Source organism: Aptenodytes patagonicus, chromosome 7, assembly GCF_965638725.1.
Source record: "Aptenodytes patagonicus chromosome 7, bAptPat1.pri.cur, whole genome shotgun sequence".
In the NCBI taxonomy this organism is placed as follows: domain Eukaryota; kingdom Metazoa; phylum Chordata; class Aves; order Sphenisciformes; family Spheniscidae; genus Aptenodytes; species Aptenodytes patagonicus.
Window position 1 is genome coordinate 1,039,304 of NC_134955.1, and position 15,448 is coordinate 1,054,751.

The window sequence follows — 15,448 nt, forward strand, 5'->3', positions numbered from 1 at the left end:
CAGTAGGAGAACTGCACTATGAAAATGCAAAGGTGAAATTCGGTGTCTATTTCAAGCATCATCAGCTTTAAAAGAGCATATTCCTAATCAACATCAGGCAGTTGTGGCCTGTCTCCACCAGAGCAGGGAAAACTACTTGTGGGTGTCAGAACGGGCGAATCTTTTTGAGATGTATACTTTACTTCTGGTTATATTGGAAAATACATTAGGCACTCACAAGATGAAGAAAATGAACCACAGCGTTCTTGGTGAAAATGAAGCATCACTCAGATCTAGGAAAGTTTGTTATAAGCATTTATTTTACGTCAACTTGTATAGGGAATGTTATCTCTTTTTCAACAGATAAAGGCAAGGAAGTGTTTGTTTTCCTGTTTGTTTCTGGTAGAGAAAAAAAAAGGTAAAATTCAAGATTCACCAGATGATACGCAAATTTTAAAAAGTTACCTGTTTGTAGGGAATGCCTTGAGTGGAAACAAGCTATGAAGACAACACACAAAGCACCCGAGTAACTGCGGGGACGGGGACGCTTCTCTCAAAGGGGAAATCTCACACTGAAAATCTTTGGCAGTACTAGAATTTCTTCTGATAAACTGAAATTGTTACTGAAAATAGATTTGGGCCGGATTCTGCAGCCTCCTCCATGATCTGTAAGAGACTATATCAACTCAAAAGTCTCGATGAGATTTTTTTATAATATCTGAACTATTTTGATGAGATCTGTGAACCTGGACTTCACATAAAGCAATTTCTGACTCAGTAGAAAATGAAAGACTTTCCTTTTTTATTAACAATACACTCTTCACTTGATAGCTAGATTTTCAATAGTTGTGGGTTTGGGTTTTGGATTTTTTTTTTTTTTTTTTTTTACATGAGCTCTCTTTCTCTGTTGTTAAATATCTGGGGAGATTCACCTCATTATTTCTCTCCTATGTGACCTTGACAAGAAAACAAAATCTAATCACCTTGTAGGAAATGACAAAACAGGTTTACTCGATAACTTTTGCAGTACAGCTGTGGATATGGCACCAGACACTGGAAGGTCAAAGGGCTTGTACTCCATCAAGATTGATCTCACATCCTCTCACTAGTATCAGATTTGCTGGTTCTGTGAAAACACAGGTATTTGCACAGCTGAAATACTAAGAAATCGTCTCAGCTCTAGGAGAGGTGGCAGGAAAAAACTGATATTTACAGTTCCAAGGAGATTTCGACTTCCCCTTTCCCTGGCAGTACAGTTTTATTTTCTGCAAGGTTTCAACTGTTGTAACCAGAACTTTGTGCGCTAGATCGTTTGATCCAAACATCAGGCATGTCTGGTTGGCTGTTTGGTAGCACAACCGGACCTTCGCTTCCTAATCCAAATCGATTTTTCCATGAAGAGCTGTTCTGCTGCGATGCTGCTGGAGAGATATCAAAGACAGTCTCCCTCAGGTCCAGCCGCAGGGTATCTCTCTTCCCGTTCAAGTAACCTCTCTCTGTTTGACTGTACGAATCAGACAGCTCTAAGACATCAGGACAAGAACTGGCTGATTCAGCAAGCTTTAGGCCTTGCTCAAAATCACTAATTGACGTCTCACTGGAGATGTTGAGCATGTCAAAAGAGCTGCCAAGAGAACAAAGGCATCTGTGAATTTTGTAGATGTCAGCAGCAGGGAGATGGCTGTTGTCTGAGGTATAATCGGACTGCTGCTGGGCAGTGTCACTAGAGCACTGTGATTTATTGAGCTGCCCTTCTTCTGTCATGCCAGCCGGCTGGATAGGGTCCAGCCCAGACCCACCCCAAGCTTTCCAACCGTACTTTCGACATCGACAATCTCGGCAGAGTCTCTCCCTGTGAATTTCTGCTCCTGAGCTGCTGTGCTTGTACGGAGAGGAAGTTTGCAAGGCAGGACACTGGCACAGGCCAACCTGCTGGTCTCCAAGGGTCTCCTGCAGATTCTGTCTCTCTCTTTCAAGGGAAGGGTGCATTCCTATTCTGGGGCACCTGTTGTCTTCAACTTGTGTGTCTTCAGAGAGCACTGACGGCCGGTTGGACAGCTTGCTTGTGGAAGTGCTGTTGTCAAAACTGTCACTGAGTTTTCTGGACAAGGGCTGGAGCTCGTATTGCTCGTTTGCAGTGTTGGACTCCTGGACCTTCCGCAGTCGGTTTTGCTTCTCGCTCCCCCCACAGGCAAAGCTTCCGTTCAGCCCGGAGTCATCAGAATAGTCTTTCATGGTGTGGGCACAAGGCCAAAGGATCTGCCCACAGTTCTTCTCTGGGCCAAAGAAGCAGCACAGTGACTGGAAGAAGAAGCTGGCAAACCCACAGCTGATACACTTGATCATCATGATGAATATCCCCAACTTCCTATACGCCAGGACCGTCGCAGGCAACATAATGACCCCTGCAGAGAAGAGAGCGGAAGCTGCCATGGCCGTGGCACAGCTCATCTGCTTCAGGGAAAAGGCCACTCGGCTCAGGCGGTCGGAGTGGGGGCACAGATGATAGGAGATGCAGTAGTTGACGGTAAAGTCAACGGAGAGACCTACTGCAGCTGAAATGAAGAGAGACTCCACTGCGTTGAGCTGCCACTCCAAGAGGACCAAAAGGCCAACAGTTACCAGGACAGTGCCTGCGATGGCAGTAACAGAGAAAACGCTAAGGAGAACATTCCAGGTAGTGAGCAGCAGCACCACGAAGGAAATGGCTATGGAGAGCCCCATGACCACCATTGTTTCTGTGCTGAGACTGTGCTGGAGGTTGTATAGCTCTAGTTTACTGGTAAACCATCCATTCTGAAGCCCCACGGGGGCAGTTTTCATTTCCTCTGTTACCCAGAGGTTGATTTCCTCGTAGAATTGTTTGGCTTTGCTGTAGTTGAAGCTATAGTGGTAAATAGTTTGAAACTGCAGCACTAAGGCAGCGAGATTTCCCTCCCCGTCAAACCTGAGGCCCAGATCGTACGTTTCTGCCTCTTCCCTGCCTTGTTCCAAGAGCATCATTTTGATGCAGTGTAGGAAGACTTCGCTTCCGTAAGGGAAGGAGAACTGGTTACAGCAAAGGTTGAAGCTGTGGTCTCGCTGGGAGCACTGGCGACTGTCCATCCACCTGAGGAACTCCTCCATGAAGCACACAGTAGATTTCTGCTCTGCGTCAGGGTAATAGAAAGTTTTGTTCTTCACTTTTTGGCAGAATTCGAGGAGCCACTTCTGGGCATCAGGGTTTTGGATTGTGAAGGTGACGTCTGTCACTAGGGTGCCATTGCTTTTTGGATTGAAATGGTCCCCATTATCCACGGGCAGAATGCCCCAGACTATCATGACAGGCATACGCTGCCCTTCTCCATGCTCCAGCCTCTCAAACATGAACTGGTGGCAGTACTCAGAATCGTACCTCTCAAAGGGGTGGCTCAGTCTAAACACCTGGACAGACGACGTCTCGAGAGTCGGGAGTTTGAGTTTTGGGTTGGAACAGGAAATGTAGGCACCTCCTACCGCTAAGGCAGCAAACCAGCAGATCCAGATGTACCGAAACTTGATGACCCCACAAGGCAGAAGCTTTTCAAACAGCAGCTTGGAGGTTTCAGACAGCGTGTTCTGGAGACCCCTGAGAATGTAATGGAGGGAGAGAGCGACTCTCTTATGGCCAATGTTGTTCCAGTAGTCTTCTGGCTTGTAAATGCAGGTCGTTGCTATGTAGCGCTCATACAGCACGGCCGAAGAAGGAAGCCAAGTCATCATGAATACCAGATTCACCAGCATGGAGGTGCCCATGTAAATAGCAAAGCAGCGGATGGCTATTATATTGCTAATGTAGCTGGCATAGAAGGCAGCACCTGTTGTGAAGCAAGATGCCAGCATGAGATACGCAAAATGGTGCATGGTTTGACTCACCCACTGAGAAAGCCCAGCGGAAGGGTTCTGGTTCTTGCTGAGGTGCCAGAGGTCGAAGAAGACGAAGGTGTGGTTGGCACAAATGCTGCTGAGAATGATGACTGCTGTCAGGTTTACAAAAGGGAAATAGGTGAATCTGAAGGCCACCTTGTACAAGAAGTAGGAGATCATTAAAGAACTGACAACAGCGAGCAGGACCATCAAGGTAATAAAGACTGAGCGTAAATAAAAAGAAATGCTTAGAAAAATAGCTAATATTGCCAGGACTGGATACTTAGTATCCAGTAAAAGATAGTGCTGGAATAGTTTCTGTTTAAGGCCCAGGTCCATTCCAGTGATAGATGTATAGTTATCAAACAGATCCCAGGATTCAAGATTGTCTAAGTAGATCCCCATCATAGAAGCACCTTTCCTCGTAGGCAAAAACAGCAGGCTGTATTTGAGAGATGGCACTTGGTACTCCATCGTCTGGGGACTAAGAAAGTCTCTGTCGACCAAGAAGTGAAGAAGCTGGTAAATGGCATTGAAGCGGGTACATTTTTCTGGGACTTTGGCACACTGAGAGTGTTTCTGTCTCACAGTCTCAGGACCTATGCAAGATGGAGTGAGGATACCTTTGTGGTAGTCTGGAGCACAGGCACGAAGGAGGGCCAGAGTATGGGAGATGTCTCCTTGGGTTATCTCCAAACACGAAGACCTGTTGTACAGGACAGCAATGTAGTTCCCCAGAGACCAGCTCGGGCAGCATTCGTTGGCTTCAGTACGTTGACAGAGGTCTCTAAAATGAACATGTGAGCGTATCTGAAAAACAGACGAGGGAGCATCGTGTCAGACCCTCTCTGCACACTTCATCTTGCAGCCCCGTAGAGTTCCTTGCTCCCTGCAGTAATCCTACCCTCCAGGTGTACCAGCCATGGCTCGCCATCCTCCCAATGACAAATTGCAAACACTAAAGCTATTGAAACATGCTAGTCTTTTGCAAAAATTAAACCCTGCCCATTATTTATATTTTATAACCTCTGATTTGAAAATTTCGATCCTATGGCAAACACAGCTAATCCAATTAAACTTCCCACTTGCAATTGCGACTTGCTGTCACAGTCTCCGAGATGATAGCTCCATTTCGGTAATTAGGTTCTGCTGCCCAAAATTCTCGGCAGCTTCTGATGGACACCTTTGGCTTCTGGACCAAGCTTTTGTTCAGTGTCCGTTTATTCTTGTTTAATGGCAGCTGCTACTTGGCAGCTGGACTTTAGTGACAGGTGGAATCATCCGTGTGTTGCTAAGTAGGTAAAAGGCTTTGGGGTCCTCTAGGCTGAAACCTGTTCTGTAGCTTACGTTATTTTTGTCTGGCTTCCTTTCAGCTAGAGATTAAAGACTACGGCAGTCAGAAAAGAGACAGCATGTATATATGTTCTTCCTGACATTACTAACCTTGTCTTGTTCAATTTGACACATGGACTGAATAGCTTGCAAGTTCCATAAGCTCCCAGCAGTTGTCGACATAAATACCAGCTGGGAATAGCTCTTTTCTGAAATAAAGAAGAAGAAAAAAAAATTTAAAAAAGGATTAGGTAATGAGGGCTGTTTGGAGTAGACTCTCTGTACATAGAAAAAAAAAAATATATATATATCTCGCTGTGTATACGACCGCTATGGAGGACTCCCTGAAGGGAAGCAGGTCACAAAGACAGTAGCTTGTAGTGAGTGGTAGCCTCTGCCTTGTGTGATCTGACCTCTCCTCCTTGCCCATCTGTCAGCAGCAGGAGAGCAGTGTTGGGGCATTTCCAAAATACGCTCTCCATGCTGTCAGCATGCTTTCAGTGAGTGTTGGCATCTGGTTCTGCACCCCTGTTACAAAGGGAGGGGCTCGAGTTCAGCCAGAAACTCCCGGGGACCTGAGGGTTTGGTGTTTGACTGGTTTCAGAGGTGGAGTAGAGGCAGGGAGGGGAGTAAAAATATCTGCATGCCTTTCCTCTTTCGTCTACTTACTGGTGTCCATTTTGGGAGAAATTTTGGGTGTCTTGGAGTTTTCCTCTTTTTTCTCTCCAGTTTTTACTGCCACTTACATTTTTCAAGAAGAAAAGAAGGAACAGAGAGGGAGAGGGAACAGAGAGGGAGTGGGGCATGCGCCATTTTTTCAGAGTATTCACTTTTGACATGGGTACATGGTGAAAACATTAGTCCTTTTACTGGTGCTCTTAAGGCATATTTCTAAAAGGGAAGAAGAAGTATGGCAAAAAGTTAAGGAGAAACAACTCTTCTCCAGAATTTCAGAACAAGCTTTTTCTAACCACTCAGTTATGAAGTGCTGGAAGATCACTATCCAAAAGGTGGCTTAGGTTTCACAGGGTGGTGTGGTACACACTGCTTTCTTAGAGCACTTTTAGAACATTTCCCTGTGTCCTAAATCACTTTGATGATTCTGCATGCCATTGAGTTCTGGGTGTGTAATACTTACTACCCCATCAAGTTTTCACTCACCTGGGGGACCACAAAAGAAACCATCCGCTCCGTAGATTTGTTCCACCATTCTCCGTGTCCTCGCTTCTTGTTCTCCCTGAGCAGCCTTCTGTCCTCTGCTAATGCCAATTTCATCATAGCTAGCAAGAGATCAGATTATTTCTGTAACTAGGGATCATCTGGCTGTGAGTTACGTTCACTGGCAAGGCTCTGGTGCCACACATAACACTGCTGCAGCAATAAAGAGTCATCATAGTCTTGAAAGAGCATTGCTTGGATGGGAGCTTTTCCGTATTGGGTTGACTGTGCCCCTTTATAGGGAACTGCATGAGACTGAGAAACTGCGTCCCCTTGCGCAGACGTGCTGAGTCGCCTCTGCAGTCTCTTAAAGGTAAACAGTGAAGGAAACGCATGAAGAGTTTAGAGCCTAATTCCTGGTTTCCTGAGTAGGGAGCCCAGGTCCACTGCAGGCAAACAGACTAAACTCTCCAGTGCCTTGGTCGCTTTTAAGCGTAGCGTGTATGTTGTAATTCACACAGATATCTTGGAACATTGAATCTGTAACTTTACAGCCAACATCTTCCTCAACCCCCCCAAACCAAACTCAAATACCTTTTCTTCTCAGCATAGGGAGAAAGGGAAAAGGTCTTCTTGTAGCCTGTGTGGCTCTCTACATTCCTCCACACAACGAGCTTTCTGCCAATGTCAGTATCTCGTGGCTCGAAACCCTGCAGCCAAGTAAAAGGGTTTTGTGTGTCATCAGCTTGCATTTTAGTTTAGCTTAGCTTTCCTTAATCCTCCTCCTAGACACAGAAACTATATGAGTTTATTACTGCATCTTGAAGAGATACACAAATCGAATTTCCCCTGGAAATACTGCATCCCAGAGCTGACAGAAAAAAATATTTCACCTTTCCTTTCCTTTTTGGGCAAGGATGGCTACAATTCTCTCTTCCTGATCTGATAAGACTCTTCTCCTCCTCTTCAAGTAAAATAGTCACTTACAGAAATGGGAATAATTTTCCTCTTCCTGGGCAAACTCTAGTCTAGTCTTATTTTCTCAGGATTCTTCTATTAGCGAGAGACAGGGGTGACTTTAGAAAATGTGGGATCCTGCATGGAAAACAGGACCCTGTGCAGCAGTGCTCAGAACGGGGCAGTCTCTCCATTTCAAGAGCCTCATACACAGGCTGTAGGAGCCAAAGCCAGATCCTCCATCCAATCTCCACCCAGCCTAGCTAGTCTTTTTGGGCAACCCCAGCCTTCCAGCAGTGGAAGGGGAGCAAAAAGAGCAATCCTGGTTTGTGCTGGCAGTGTCTTCACACCAGGCTGAGGGCACTAGTGCAAGTCCACAGCATTGCTGAGAGATGGGCTGGTGGCTGCCACTGGCATAGGCTGTGCACTTTCTGTGGTGTCAAAGAAACAGCACATACTGTGCATTACTCTGACACATTATGTCCATTCTGAAGGAATCTTGCTTTGGTTGCACGCCTGTGAAGATGTGGGTTAAGGACAGCAGATCACCAATAAACATGGTCATTTTTTCTAGTGGCTTTAACGCCCTCCTCGATTTACTGTCCTGCCTCGCTGCCTCTATCTGCAGAGAAGGAAGGAAGTAAAGGCTCATTTTATACAGCAGAAAGAAAATATCACTGTTTGGCCCGTGGATTTTCCCTCTGTTCGTGTGACGTATCGTCTGTAGGGACTTACCATTAAGGGTTCTGAAAAGTCAGGCAAATTTCCAACAAGCAGGCCAGCTAAAGTGCAAACCACAGCCGTCACTGAACACAGCACCAGGACGGCTATGGGCCACTCTGCGATCATTTGAGAATAACTGGAATCAACAGGAGAAGAAAAAATGCAGCTGTTAAGGCACTTCTGCTATTAGCACAAAACCTGCTGTTGAACCAATGTAGTGTTAGTAAAAGGAAGTAAAAGAATTAGAGCTTTCTGGTTTGAGCATTTATTTGTTGAAAAGCTTAGAGGCTCTAGTACAGATATTAATGAACATATACCTCCAACTGGATGTTTGCAGCAATTCTAATTAACTCGGGTAATTACATTTTGCCTCTCTACATTTTCCTGCTTTTTCAATCAGAAATAATAAAAACCAGACTCTTGCGTCCTAGGGCAAAATTAAGCTTTAGATATTTAACTTAAAAGATTGCATTTAAAAAGAGCTTCTTCCTCTCCCCCCCCCCCCCCCGCATTGTGCAATCTAAGCTAGTAGCTGCCTAACAGTTTGGCCTGCAGATTTTCAACCTGTGGACCCTGAGAAGTCTTTGGGCTATTCTGAAGGGTCCCCTAAAGATAACTAACTCAAGCAAGTCCATTGTCATTGGTCTAAATTCACTCACTATATAGGGGCCTGCCTTGCTGTTGGGAAACGTATGGGCATCTGTACAGCAAAAAAGGATGGAAACCACCGATCTGACATGTAGCCGATGTTAGGATTGCCAGCAGCATTCACGGAGTGGACAAGTGGCTTCTGCATCCGCAGGATGAGTGAATCTCACCCTGATATCAGCCTCAAAACCAAACGCTGAACCTACAACAAGAGCATCTGCAAATGCAGCAGACCAGTTTTCCTTCAGGGTTTGGAGAACACACACAAGCCCGCAGGGCAGGGCCACGCCTGGGATATGTAGCAGTGTGCTATGGTGGCACGCACATTTTTAATGACAGTTCTATACAAACAAAATGCTTCCACAAAAGCAGTTTACTCTGGCCAAAACTCTTGCCAGTTACTTTTGTTCTTAAGAGCTGGTCTAAAATTTTCCATCCGAGGTCTTTTTTTCTTTTGGGACAAACTGTGTCTCTTATGGGATGATCTATCAAAGTTACTATCCCACAATTTTTTATCAGTGCAGGTTTTACTGCCACAAGATTTTTGTCTTCCTCAAAAATATCTGTTGAGATATAAGATATCTCAATGGGTTCCTGCTCTGGTTTGGCAGGTTCTAGGTATTTCTTCTGTATTCTGATGTATTTCTGAAATAGAAGAAATTCTTTGTTCAAAAATAGTTGACAAATATTTGAGCTTCATGGGGAAGTGAAATATTTATGAACTTTAGAGCGGCCGTGCCAGTGCGTATTAGCCTCGAGGTGTAATGTTCCTGCTTGCCTGCTCTTTTGCTCTTCTTGCTTCCAACTTCACTGAGTCAAATAATGCAGCTATTTCTCATAATTAGAAATCATTACAAGCCCTTCAAAGAGCTTTTCACATGACTTTTGGTCAGGCCTGGTATTTTTTTCAATTTGAGACTGCCTTATCGAGTTTGTTTTCATAGGTGAAGTCTTTGCTACGAAAATGAACAAAAATTGCCCTTTACGCATTAGAGTACCTAATTTCTGGAGGCTGTTTTGGGTGATTCCATGTCCAATTACTGGGGGGAAAAAAAAAAAGATTTGGCTGCAGTATCTGATGATGGAAGATCCTTACCCAAACCTTCCAGAAAAAATAGTTTACAAAAACCAGCTTTTAAATGGAAGTTGAAAGCAATCAAATTATTTTAATTTTGAGAAATGTATTAAAAATTCTCTGTCTTTTGAAAAGGTGAACTTACTTCATGGATGGGCTATCCTCCTGATTGCTCATCTGGTGGGCCAAGCTGCATGAATCCTATATATATATATGTACACACACATACGTATAGGATTATTATATATATATATAAAGCTATTGTATGGATTAGAGCCAGGCATCTGCCCCAAGAACAGCTGTCAGGATAGTGTTGCTGTTCATTAATGCAGGTTAAATTGATCTCGTAAGCACACTGAGATTTTTCCCAGCGGATGGGAAGCCCTGAGCGGGGCGTGCTGACCTTGCCTCTGAAGCTGGGCCTGCCAGGGATGTCGCCAGCGATAATATTCTGCATTTCCTAATAGCAGGGTAGGAGAGCAATGATAATGGGGTAGAAGGACAGGAAGCTTTTGATACTAAACATACCTTTTTGGCATCCTGAAAGCTTTGTCATGTCTGCAGACAGAAGAAAAAAAAAAGATGCATTCATTTATTATTTTCCTACGAAGCACAGTGCTGGGCTGTTAATGAGCGAGGTAACCCTTTCAGGGGCTGGAAAGCACCAAGCTGAGCCATTGCTGCAAAAGTGCTGGCACTACATGAATTAGTTTAACGAACAATGGAGTCTTTTCCTCTCCGTTGGCATTTTAACCAAACAGGATGGGAAGTCATGTAGTCACTCCTCATTTTTGCCCGTCTAAGAAAAGCCTGTAGAAAGTAATGGGCATTAGCAGTGTAATCCCATAGAAATAGCACTGCAACTCTATCCATGAAAATCCAAGTGCTTTCCTAATGAATTTTTAAATTGTTTCTTGACAAGAGCATACCTCTTTTTAAATTTCATCAGTTGGGCTAGCAATGCCTACGGATAGTTTTTATTTTCTGTTCCGCTCAGCAAGGATTTTCCAAAAGGGTGGCTCTCATTTGTTTCCTGGGCCCTTCCCAAGACAGCGTTTGTCCAGTCTAGAGGAGCAGAAGGCCAGTGGAGCTGCTCGAAACATTTTACCAGGGTTTCCTTCACAGAGGAGCATTTTGTCATTCCTACTTGTAGGGCTCTGAGGAATGAAATAAAGAAGCCATCCCCAGGGGATCCAAGGTTACGTTTGTTAATGAATCCCTGAGGGTAAGCTTTCCACTGACATCTTAACAGAAAAGCTGCACCTCAGTGGGTCACCATATCTGAAGGACCTTTCATTCTGCTCTCCCTTTCCACTGAAATGTCCCCTTGAAATATGCCCCAGCCCGGCATGGCCTTGGGTTGCAATGCAGCTTCCAGTGAACTGCTCCCAGCTGTGGCTTCCTCCTCTCTCCAGAGCCATGCCAAGCTCAGCTCGGTGAGTGCTCCTTCCTCCCTTCACCCTCCTCCTACGCTCTTGGCTTAAACTGGGAGAAGGTCCTGCTGCACTCCGATATCTGCGTGGGGCAGATGGCCCTGGGTGCCATGGAAGATGCTGGCTGGAAGGGGCAGAGGTTGTAGCTTAGGCAGTGGGGAAGCCCATCCTGCATACATCATCACAGCGCTGCCCAAGAAACAACCACCACCCAAGCAAGTCACTGGGGCGCTCTGCAGGCAAATGGAGCTTGCCTGATTCTGTCGTGGACAATACAGAATTTACACCCTTGTTGCTGCCCAACCTGGAAAACCAAGTAATCTTCACCACTTTTGTATTTCTCACTGCTCAGCTGTAGCCAGTGCTTACCCTCTGCTGCCTCTCCCTTCCAGCACAGGCAGCAGCTTCGGTGGGGGCAGAAAAAGAAATTAACTCTGCTCTTATCATTGAGAAACTCTGCCAAGATAAAGGATTAGCCCGCTGGATGCCTTGCAGTGCAAAAGGAGAAAAATACAAAGATCACAGAAGATGGGCATAATCAGAGCTGCATGATCTAGGAGCAACTGAGTGACCTTGGCTTTATCCAATGAGTCACCCTGAGAAGCAAATCCTGCCTCTCCCTGTTGTGGGAATGGCAGCTCTCTGTACACTTTCCACAGAGATGGAGAGACCAGACTGGATCCCTCCGGGCATTTTGGGGCAGCTCCTGTCCCAAACTGAAGAGCAAAACCATGTTTCGTGCATCCCCACTCAGACCCTTCTCATCCCCTCCTGCTTCCCACCACAAAGTTCAGGAGACGCTTTTTGAAAGCCCCTGAGCCGCTCTCCATGTGCCTCTTACCTGACTGTTACAATGTGATGCTGCACTGGCCGTCGCTGCCCGGGGGACCACTGTTTCCAGGGGGTTTCCGAGGCCTCGTGGTGGGAAGCTGGCGCGGGATCACTGCTGGAAAGGTGGGAACACAACATGGGCCTCTCGCCATGCCCAGGGAGTGGGGGCAGGCCATAGCTGCCTCGGGGCTCCTGCTGGTTGCAGGGGTAATAGAGGTGATGCTGCTGCAAGTCCTGGGAGCTTGACGGCACCTGGCCATTGGAGTGGGTGGAGACTGGCCCAAGCGTGTGGCTGGAGGAGGGCAGGCGGTCTCCCCCCAGCCTGGGGGATGCAGGAATGGGACAGTGATGGACCGGGCAGATTCTTTCCCAGGAAGTGCCACTGTAGCTGGGCTCGGTGTTCCCGATCTCTGGCATGGCGAGACAGGTCTGGCAAGGTCCTGTATTTTGTTTTTCTCTGTGAGAGAAAATAAAGGTATGGTAAAACAGCAGAGCAGTAGAAAGGCTACGCAGGGGAATCACATCCTGCAAACTGGAGACTCTCACAGGCCTCCCACATAACACAAGATGTAAATCCTCACCATTTGCTGTACCAAGAGCCAGTCTCAGGGCTGAGCTGGATTATGCTTTTTATAAAGACATCCATCACTCACTCAGGGATTCCAACTGATGGAGAATCCATCACATCTTTGTGCATGTTGCTCCAAAATTTTGAAAAATTGGGTCACATCCCCTCAAACTGTTCTCCAAGATATTTCACTGTGGAGGGGGCAGAACGTTCTGGCTGGTGATAACGGCAGGGTCCTAACTCAGAACCACAGAGTGACTATGGAGATTTGGGAAAAGGAAACCAAAGGAGACTGCATGTGAAAAAGACACTCAATTATCTGTGCTTCATGGGAAGATGAATTTGTTTGATCGCTCTGCAGAAGGACTGGCTTTGCTCCACGTTGGGAGTGTAGGAGAGTGAATCATCCCCGACACTAAAAAAACTGAACAGTGAACCTGATGGCTGTGACGGTGTAAAAGGACTTCAGCTTCCAGCCTGGCACATGCCTTAACGGCTCCCATGTCCTGCAGACTCTCCGCTGGGCTCTTCAGGAACATTTTAGACATACATCTCCCAAGGATGTCAGCAACAGATATTATTGGTCTTGGTATGCAGGAAGGGGATGGACTAGGATCTCTCAAGATCTCTTGAAGCTTGACTTTCCCCTGACTGCTCCATTTACTGAGACAAAACATTTGCAGACTTCAATTCCCCAGTAATGAGGTCTCTGCAGGATATGCTTTCTTCTCTCCAAGGAATTTAAAAAATGATTCCATTCCTACAGTTCTTGATTTATGGAACCTTAGAGATTTTGCTAGCTTGAAGATAGTTTGAATAATACTTTGAGGGACTGGTTAGTCTGTGTGACACCAAAAAACCCTTCACATGCAACAGACTGAGGTCACACTGACCCCAAAAATGCCTTAGGAATTGCTGTCTCAAGAGATGCAGCTGGTCAGGGTGTCGGAGTTTCAGCAGCACTTTGCAATCGAGCTCAAAAAGAAGGCACAATATGGAAACACCAGTAGTCTCTGGTCCTTGTTCACAGCACGTGCCATGGTGTCTACAGCTGACTTATGTGTCTTGCCCTAATGTCTGGCATCGAGGATTAAGTATGATGAAGGATTCGGGCCAGCTAGAATCACGAAGTGTCTCAAGTCATCAAAGAATTATGAGTGCTGGAGCAAGACTACAGTGAGATGAACTTTAGCCTGAGGCACCTGATGCGATGTGGGAAGAAATGAAGGCAAAATGTTTGAGAAGGGAATATTTTTGAAAGTTTGCAGAGTCCCTCTCATTTCTTTTTCAGCCAGCCATGGAAAAAGACAGAATTTTAGCAATTACAAGTCTCTGGAATTGCACCCAAAGTTAAATGGCATGATAATATCAATGACAAAAGTGATTTGAAGACTACTGTTAGCTTAGTATGGCTTGAAAATTGTATTTTTTCCAGAAAGAAGGACATATTGGCCTTGGCAGCTTGTGCTATGTACTTTCCAACATCAGTTGAGTTTATCAACACTGAGAAACTGTATTTCACGATTGTAAAAAATGGGCTTATTTCATTCAAATCATTACAACAGAGTAATGTTTGTCGTAGCAGTTACACCAGTGCTAGTGTGGAGACTGATGGCACAGACATCGCACTCAGCTTTACTTGCACAGTGGACCAGTCCAGGGACTAGTAACGAAGAAATCTCAACTGATTAGACACCATCCAATCCTAATTTTAGTTTTTAAGCCAGAAGACAGCTGCAGCATAGTTACAGACATGGATGGCATGTTCATGGGTCCTCATTACAATGACACTGACTTCAGAAGCAATAACTGACGTTCAAATGCAGATTCTCTGAAGCTCAGGCCATGCAGGAGGGGGGAACTACATGGGGCATTTTATTTTGGGTCATCAAATTCCTTTTCTGAATATTTTTTGGTAGTGGCCAAGGAAGGAGAGAACAAATGGCAAAATGATATTAAAGTAGTCTGCAAATACCAGTGTCTGTGTAAGTGAGCTTCTTTGCATCCTCGGAAGAGTGCCTCAGGTGCCAGAAAACCAGCAGTCAGATGTGTGCACACCTCATTGAGATAAGCTTGACAGGTTGCTCCCAAAAGTTCCAGCACTTGGTTGTCTCTGCTTTACAACCCAAAGTACTAGTAAGACTTGAGCTAGTTCAGCGTAGCAAGAAGGAGTGCTGTTGGCCAAAGCGGGAGCTCCTGAACAGATTGTGACAATGATATCCCATTCACCCACAGAATTTGTCAAAAGAAATAATATCAACCACATTGCGTGAAGTCCTGGCTGTCCTGTCACAGATGGATTAGTGGCAGGATTACCCAGACTTTCAAGCACATGATTTGTGTTACAGCTCTATATAAAGGCAGTTTACAATAGAAGTCTACAAATTTGTCATTGGGGTATATGAATGCAATACATGAGATTGTAAATCAAATGCCAGCAAAGCGGTTCATGAGATGTAATCTAAGGTCTCGTCTGGACTTGTTACAGCCTCATCAGAGTCATGCCTGCACTGGGAGGGATTCAGGTTCAGCTGTCCTGCTGCAGCACAGGGCAGGTGCACTGCAGACAAACGAAAGAAAGATTACGGTCTGTGGTAGTCACCATATAAAATGGCATCTTTAATTAGTCGTTGCCCATCTATACTAATTATAGAACCAACCTGACTGGGAGGTGCTAACCGCCACATCCCCTATGCCTCTGTCGAGCTTGCAGGGGCAGAGTTTGTTTGGGAGAGCTGACCTGGAGAGTCCCTCAATCCACTCTCTCAAGCTTAGAGTGTAATTCATCTCACTCTTCCCAGGTGTCCCGTGACTGACGTGCAGGTGCATCTTATTTGGGGTTTGTAGTTTTGTACTAGT

The 15,448-nt window shown here is 45.5% G+C and overlaps 1 protein-coding gene across 1 annotated transcript; it reads right to left on the bottom strand.

Annotated features, from left to right (window-relative positions):
* Positions 1 to 306: 306 nt before the first annotated feature.
* On the bottom strand, positions 307 to 12,667 carry DISP2 (dispatched RND transporter family member 2). The gene is given in 8 exon segments (XM_076343635.1): positions 307 to 4,674; positions 5,308 to 5,405; positions 6,358 to 6,476; positions 6,949 to 7,064; positions 8,047 to 8,170; positions 10,286 to 10,315; positions 12,032 to 12,504; positions 12,506 to 12,667. Coding segments are annotated over 8 exon segments (4,542 nt in total). The 3' UTR covers positions 307 to 1,254.
* Between the last annotated feature and the right edge of the window lie 2,781 nt (positions 12,668 to 15,448).